General features: G+C 46.9%; 1 protein-coding gene across 1 annotated transcript; it reads left to right on the plus strand.

The window, feature by feature from the left end:
- The first annotated feature begins 194 nt into the window (after window positions 1-194).
- On the plus strand, window positions 195-7,785 carry SGF29 (SAGA complex associated factor 29). The gene is made up of 7 exons (XM_068177782.1): window positions 195-353; window positions 1,523-1,598; window positions 1,682-1,754; window positions 3,248-3,312; window positions 3,528-3,634; window positions 6,521-6,543; window positions 7,635-7,785. The coding sequence occupies exons 1-7, from the start codon at window positions 279-281 to the stop codon at window positions 7,783-7,785; spliced, it is 570 nt and encodes a 189-aa protein (XP_068033883.1). The 5' UTR covers window positions 195-278.
- Window positions 7,786-7,891: the final 106 nt, after the last annotated feature.

The following is a 7,891-nucleotide window of genomic DNA, read 5'->3' on the forward strand; positions in this document are numbered from 1 at the left end:
CGTGGCTTTAAGGCACGCAAATCCATATTAGGTTGTGTAGGGCGTGGCTCTGTAAGAAGCTTAACCATATAAGGAATACGGTGGGCGTGACTTACGAGCTGGTTGTAAATAATAATAAGTAGGCGCGGCGTTGTGCCATATAAGGAAAAAAAGGCGTGCCCGTAACCATATATGGCGCTATGTGGGCGTGGTTTGTGGCCCTCTCCCCTTCCTCCCGCCGCTCCCCTCAGGAGCCGCCGCCATTTTGCCCCCCCCAATCGCCGTTCCATTCTCCCGTCATGGCGCTGGTCTCGGCGGATTCGCGCATCGCGGAGCTGCTGGGGGAGCTGCACCAGCTCATTAAACAGACGCAGGTGCCGCAATTTCTTTTAGGATCTTCCCGTTTTCCTTTAAGATTCCTCTTTCCTCCTCAGTATCCCCCATTTCCCATCCCCGATTCCCCTTTGCTCCGTTTTTCCCGCTTGTCTCCTCACCGATCCCGCTATTTCCTCCCCGTTTCCCCTCGCGGACCCCCAAAAATCACCCATTTCTCCCCAAATCATCTCTTTCCCCACACGGATCTCCCTTTTGTCCCGCATTTCCCGTCACAAAATCGCGTTTCCCCCTCACAAATCCCCCGTTTTCCCTCAAAATCCCGAGTTTCCCTCCACAAAGTTCACAAAATCACCCATTTTTAGCCCCAGACCCTTCATTTTACCCAAATATCGAGCATGTGTAGTCCTAAAATCACCCATTTTACCATAAAAGTGCCCAATTCTATTAGAAAATGGGCTATTTTATCCCAAATTCACAAATTTTGCTCTAAAATTGATCGATTTAACTTTAAAATTGCCCCTTTCCTGCCCCCAAATCACCTGCTTCTACCCTAAATCCCTCTTAATTGACTCAAATCCCACATTCCCACCCCCAAATTCCGTTTTTCCCTTAAAATCCACCTTTTTCCCTGAAATCCCCCACTTTTCTCTCTTTTTGCTCCTTGAAATTCATCTTTATTAACTCCATTCTCCAAAATCCATCATTTTTTTCCTCAAAAATCTCCATTTACTAACTCCAACCTCCAAAATCCATCATTTTTTTTTCTCAAAAATCTCCATTTATTAACTCCAACCCCCAAAATCCCTCATTTCCCCCTCAAATTTTTCAATTTCTTAATTCGTACTCCTCAAAATTCATCATTCTCTCCTCATAAATCTCCATTTATTAGCTCCAACCCCCAAATTTCCCAATTTTTCCCCCGAAAATTCCCCCTTTATTAAGCTAAAACTCCCCTTTTCTCTCCTTTTTTCCTCGTTTTCCCCCCATTTTCACCCCTTTCCCCCTCCTTTTTGCTTCAATTTTTCCCCCATTTTCACCCCTTTCCCCCTCCTTTTTCCTTCAATTTTTCCCCCATTCCCCCCTCCTCTTTCCCCTCCTTTTTTTCTTCATTTCCCTCCCATTTTTCCCTATTTTTCCCCCTTTTCCCCTCCTTTTTTCTGTATTTCCCCCCTTTTCCCCAATTTTTTCCCCCAATTTTCCCCCTCAGGAGGAACGCTCCCGCAGCGAGCACAACCTGGTGAACATCCAGAAGACGCACGAGCGGATGCAGACGGAGAACAAAAGTAAAAATTCCCGGGATTTAGCGGGAATTTTGGGGGGATTTTGGGGGGTTTTGGGACATTTTGACTCCCAAAATCCCCTTCAGTCTCCCCCTATTACCGCACCAAGCTCCGAGGGCTCTACACCACAGCCAAGGCCGACGCTGAGGCCGAGTGCAAGTGAGTCCAGAATTCCCGTTTTTAAACCCAAAAAACCCTCAAATCTCTACGTTATCCCTTCAAATTCCCATTTCCCCCTCTAGATTCCCACTTTTACCCCTCATATTTTCGCTTTTTGCCCTCAGATTTTCCTTTTTCCCCCCTCAGATTTCTGTCGCTTCCCTTCCAATTTCCACTTTTCCCCCTCAGATTATCGCTTTTTTTTTCCTCTCGGGTTTCTGTTTTCCCCTTCAAATTCCTGCTTCATCTCTCCAGAGTCCTACGTTTTCCCTCAGATTTCCCCTTTTCCCCCTCAGATTCTCACTTTTGCCTTCAAACTCCTTCTTTATCTCTCCAGATTGCTGCTTTTCCCCCCTCAGCTTTCCACATTTTGCCCTCAGATTTTTTTTTTCTTCCAATTTCTGCTTTTTCTCCCCAGATTTCCACCTTTTCCCTCACGATTTCTATGCTTTCACCTCACATTTCTGCTTTTTTTTGCCTCAAATTCCCACTTTATCCCTCCAAATTCCCACTTTCCCCCCTCAAAGTTCCGCGTAACTGCATGAAAATTTGACTTTTTTCTCTCAAACTTCTGCTTTTTCCATTAAATTCCTGCTTCTTCCCCTGAAGTTTCTTTTTCCCCCCATTTTTGTCTCAAACCCCCCCCCCTTTATTTCCAAATAAAACCCTTTTTCTCCCCAAATCCTTTTTCTTTACAATTCCTTCATTTTTCCTCACTATTCCCCCCCTTTTTCCTCACAATTCTCCCCTTTTCCCTCACAATTCCCTCATTTTCCCTTAAAATTCCTCCTTTTTCCCTCACAATTCCCCCATTTCTCCACACAATTCCCCTTTTTCCTCACAATTCTCTGCTTTTCCCTCACAATTCCCTCCTTTTGCCTTAAAATTCCTCCCTTTTCCTTCACAATTCTCCGCTTTTCCCTCACAATTCCCCCTTTTCCCTTAAAATTCCTCCTTTTCCCTCAAAATTTCCCCCTTTTTCCTCACAATTCCCTCCTTTTCCCTCACAATTCCCCCTTTTTCCTCACAATTCCCTCCTTTTTTTCTCACATTTCTCTCCTTTTTTCTCACAATTCCCTCCTTTTCCCTCACAATTCCTCCCTTTTCCCTCAAAATTCCCTCTTTTTCCCTCAAAATTTCCCCCTTTTTTCTCACAATTCTCCCCTTTTTCCTCACAATTCCCCCCTTTTCTCTGAAAATTCCCCCCTTTTTCCACACAATTCTCCGCTTTTCCCTCACATTCCCTCCTTTTCCCTTAAAATTCCTCCCCTTTTCCTCACAATTCCCCTCTCCCCTCACAATTCCCTCCTAATTTTCCTAAAAACCCCATTTTCCACCCCCCCCACCAAATCCCTCCCTTTTCCCTTCCCCACCCCTTCCCGCCTTCCGAAATCGACTTTTTCCCCAACCCCCCCCAAATTTTTTTTTTACCTTTTCTCCCCTCATTTTTATTTTTTTTTTTGTTTTTTTTTTTTTTTTTTGGCCTCCCCCAGCGTCCTCCGGAGAGCCCTGGATAAAATCGCCGAGATCAAATCCCTGCTCGAGGAGCGCCGCATCGGTACGGCCGCGGTCGGGGGCGCCGCCGCCGCGCCGCTCCCCTCACCGCCGGAAAAAAGACGGGAAACCCCTCCGACCCCTCAAAAAAACCAAAAAAAAAACCCCAAAAATATCCCTCGAAACCCCGCCCAAATCCCCCAAAATTCGACGGGGTTGGTTCGGGTTGGGGTTGTTATTTTTTTTTTTTTTATATATATATTTTTTTTTAAATTCCAGCGGCAAAAATCGCCGGGATTTACAGCGAGGCGGAGCCGCCCAGGAAGACGATGAGGAGGGGGGTGCTGATGACGCTGCTGCAGCAGTCGGCCATGACGCTACCCGCTGTGGATCGGGAAGCCCGGGGAAAAGTGAGGAAAAATGGGGGAAAAATGGGAAAAAATTGGGAATTTTGGAGGATCATGAGGGTTTGAGTGGATTAAGAGGGTTTTTTTTTTGGGGGGAAGGGGGAATTTGAGGGGAAAATGGGGAATTTGGGGGGAAAATGGGGTTTTTGAGGGTACTAAGGACGGCGCCGCTGTGGATCGGGAAGCCCGGGGAAAAGTGAGGAAAAATGGGGGGAAAAAATGGGAATTTTGGGGGATCATGAGGGTTTTAGGAGGATAAAGAGAGGGTTTTTTTTTGGGGGGGAAGAAGGAACTTGAGGGGAAAATAGGGAATTTGTGGGGGAAAAAGGGGCTTTTGAGGTTACAAAGGATGGCGCTGCTGTGGATCGGGAAGCCCGGGGAAAAGTGAGGAAAAATGGGGAGAAAATGGGAAAAAATTGGGAATTTTGGGGGATCATGAGGGTTTGGGTGGATTAAGAGGGTTTTTTTTTGGGGGGGAAGGGGGAATTTGAGGGGAAAATGGGGAATTTGGGTGGGAAAATGGGGTTTTTGAGGGTACTAAGGATGGCGCCGCTGTGGATCGGGAAGCCCGGGGAAAAGTGAGGGAAAATGGGGAGAAAATGGGAAAAAATTGGGAATTTTGGAGGATCATGAGGGTTTGGGTGGATTAAGATTGTTTTTTTTTGGGGGGGGAATGGGGAATTTGAGGGGAAAATGGGGATTTGTGGGGTAAAATGGGGAATTTGGGTGGGAAAATGGGATTTTGAGGGTACTAAGGATGGCGCCGCTGTGGATCGGGAAGCCTGGGGAAAAGTGAAAGAAAACGGGGGAAAAATGGGAATTTTGGGGGATCATGAGGATTTGGGTGGATTAAGATGGTTTTTTGGGGGGGGGGAATGGGGAATTTGAGGGGAAAATGGGGAATTTGGGTGGGAAAAGGGGTTTTTGAGGGTACTAAGGATGGTGGCGCTGTGGATCGGGAAGCCCGGGGAAAAGTGAGGAAAAATGGGGGGAAAATGGGGAAAAAATGGAATTTTGGGGTATCATGAGGGTTTGGGTGGATTAAGAGGGTTTTTTTTGGGGGGTGGAAGGGGGAATTTGAGGGGAAAATGGGGAATTTGTGGGGGAAAATGGGATTTTTGAGGGTACTAAGGATGGCGCACTGTGGATCGGGAAGCCCGGGGAAAAGTGAGGAAAAATGGGGGGAAAATGGGGAAAAAATGGGAATTTTGGGGTATCATGAGGGTTTGGGTGGATTAAGAGGGTTTTTTTTGGGGGGGAAGGGGGAATTTGAAGGGAAAATGGGGAATTTGGGTGGGGAAAAAGGGGTTTTTGAGGGTACTAAGGACGGCGCCGCTGTGGATCGGGAAGCCCGGGGAAAAGTGAGGAAAAATGGGGGGAAAATGGGGAAAAAATGGGAATTTTGGGGTATCATGAGGGTTTGGGTGGATTAAGAGGGTTTTTTTGGGGGGGGGAGGGGGAATTTGAAGGGAAAATGGGGAATTTGGGTGGGAAAAAGGGGTTTTTGAGGGGTACTAAGGATGGTGCGCTGTGGATCGGGAAACCCGGGAAAAAGTCAGGAAAAACGGGGGGAAAAATGGGAATTTTGGGGGATAATGAGGATTTTAGGAGGATAAAGAGGAGTTTTTTTTGGGGGGGAAGGGGGAACTTGAGGGGAAAATGGGGAATTTGGGGGAGAAATGGGATTTTTGAGGGTACTAAGGATGGCGCCGCTGTGGATCGGGAAGCCCGGGGAAAAGTGAGAGAAAACGGGGGAAAAATGGGAATTTTGGGGGATCATGAGGATTTTAGGAGGATAAAGAGGGGGTTTTTTTGGGGGGAAAGGGGAATTTGAGGGGAAAATGGGGAATTTGTGGGGGGAAAATGGGATTTTTGAGGGTACTAAGGACGGCGCCGCTGTGGATCGGGAAGCCCGGGGAAAAGTGAGGAAAAATGGGGGAAAATGGGAAAAAATTGGGAATTTTGGAGGATCATGAGGGTTTGAGTGGATTAAGAGGGTTTTTTTTTTGGGGGGGAAGGGGGAATTTGAGGGGAAAATGGGGAATTTGGGTGGGAAAAGGGGTTTTTGAGGGTACTAAGGATGGTGCCGCTGTGGATCGGGAAGCCCGGGGAAAAGTGAGGAAAAATGGGGGGAAAATGGGGAAAAAATGGGAATTTTGGGGTATCATGAGGGTTTGGGTGGATTAAGAGGGTTTTTTTTTGGGGGGGAAGGGGGAATTTGAGGGGAAAATGGGGATTTGTGGGGTAAAATGGGGAATTTGGGTGGGAAAATGGGATTTTTGAGGGTACTAAGGATGGCGCCGCTGTGGATTGCGAAGCCCGGGAAAAAGTCAGGAAAAATGGGGGAAAAAATGGGAATTTTGGGGGATCATGAGGATTTGGGTGGATTAAGATGGTTTTTTTTGGGGGGGAAGGGGGAATTTGAGGGGAAAATGGGGAATTTGGGGGAGAAATGGGGTTTTTGAGGGTACTAAGGATGGCGCCGCTGTGGATCGGGAAGCCCGGGGAAAAGTGAGGAAAAATGGGGGAAAAAATGGGAAAAAATTGGGAATTTTGGAGGATCATGAGGGTTTGAGTGGATTAAGAGGGTTTTTTTTGGGGGGAAGGGGGAATTTGAGGGGAAAATGGGGAATTTGTGGGGGAAAATGGGATTTTGAGGGTACTAAGGATGGCGCGCTGTGGATCGGGAAACCCGGGGAAAAGTGAGGAAAAACGGGGGGAAAATGGGAATTTTGGGGGATCATGAGGATTTTAGGAGGATAAAGAGGGATTTTTTTTTTTGGGGGGGAAGGGGGAATTTGAGGGGAAAATAGGGAATTTGGGGGGAAAATGGGATTTTTGAGGGTACTAAGGATGGCGCCGCAGTGGATCGGGAAGCCCGGGGAAAAGTGAGGAAAAACGGGGAGAAAATGGGGAAAAAAATGGAAATTTTGGGGGTTCATGAGGATTTTAGGAGGATAAAGAGTGTGTTTTTTTTGGGGGGAAAGGGGAATTTGAGGGGAAAATAGGGAATTTGTGGGGGAAAATGGGATTTTTGAGGGTACTAAGGATGGCGCGCTGTGGATCGGGAAGCCCGGGAAAAAGTCAGGAAAAATGGGGGGAAAAAATGGGAATTTTGGGGGATCATGAGGGTTTGGGTGGATTAAGAGGGTTTTTTTTTGGGGGGAAGGGGGAATTTGAGGGGGGAAAATGGGGAATTTGGGGGAATAAAAGGAATTTTTGAGGATGCTGAGGATGCTGCTGCTGTGGATTGAGAAATGTGGGGAAAAGTGAAAAAAAAACAGGGAAAAAAGGGGAATTGTGGGCATGAAGAGGGACTTGTGGGGGAAAAAAGGAGAGATTTAAGGGAAAATGGGATTTTGGCGAGGAAATGGGAATTTTGGGAGAAAAATGTGAATTTTGAGTGAAAAAGGGGGGAAATTGGAAGGGCTAAAAAGGGAATTTGGTTATTGAGGCTAAAATGGGCATTTTGGGTTAGAAAAGGACAAGTTTGGGTAAAGCTAGACAATTTTTAGGTTGAAATGGGGTTTGAGAGCTTAATTGGGGTTTTTTTTTTGGGATGGAAATGGGCAATTTGGAGGTAAAACTTCCAATTTTGGGGCTAATTTGGGTAATTCAGAGCAGAAAACAACAATTTTGGGGTAGAACAGGAGGGTTTTGGGTTAGGGTTAGGATTAGAGGATGATTTCAGGGGTGAAATGAATGATTTTAGGGCAAAAATAGATTATTTTGAGGTAGAAATGGGCAATATTGAAGTAAAACTTCAAATTTTGGGGCTAAACTGGGTAATTTAATACCGAAAGCGTCAATTGTGGGGGAAAAAACGGGCGGGTTTGGGGTAAAAACCTCCGATTTTGATGAGGAAAACGCCAATTTTTGTCCTAAAAATCAGCGTTTCTGTGGTAAATTTTTGAATTCATCGGTAGAACCAGGGGGTTTTGGGGTCAGGGATTTTGGGGTGACCCCTTGACCCCCCCAGGCCCCCTCCCCTGTGCGGGGCCGTGCCGGCCGCCGGCGACTACGTGGCCAAACCCGGGGACAAAGTGGCCGCGAGGGTGAAGGCGCTGGAAGGGGACGAGCAGTGGATCCTGGCCGAGGTGGTCAGCTACAGCCACGCCGCCAACAAGTGAGTGACCGCCTGGAATTCCCTGCTTTGGACCCAAAATTCCCTGTTTTGGGCTCAAAATTCCCTTTTTTGGGCCCAAATTTCACTATGTTGGGCTCAAAATTCCGTTT

Source organism: Anomalospiza imberbis, unplaced genomic scaffold (assembly GCF_031753505.1).
Source record: "Anomalospiza imberbis isolate Cuckoo-Finch-1a 21T00152 unplaced genomic scaffold, ASM3175350v1 scaffold_1054, whole genome shotgun sequence".
NCBI classification, from domain to species: Eukaryota; Metazoa; Chordata; class Aves; order Passeriformes; family Viduidae; genus Anomalospiza; species Anomalospiza imberbis.

Coding starts and splice junctions, on each gene's coding strand:
- SGF29 (XM_068177782.1), top strand. CDS start 279: ATGGCGCTGGTCTCGGCGGATTCGCGCATCGCGGAGCTGCTGGGGGAG. Junction 1,755..3,247: donor GACGCTGAGGCCGAGTGCAA/GTGAGTCCAGAA, acceptor GGCCTCCCCCAG/CGTCCTCCGGAGAGCCCTGG. Junction 3,313..3,527: donor GCTCGAGGAGCGCCGCATCG/GTACGGCCGCGG, acceptor TTTAAATTCCAG/CGGCAAAAATCGCCGGGATT.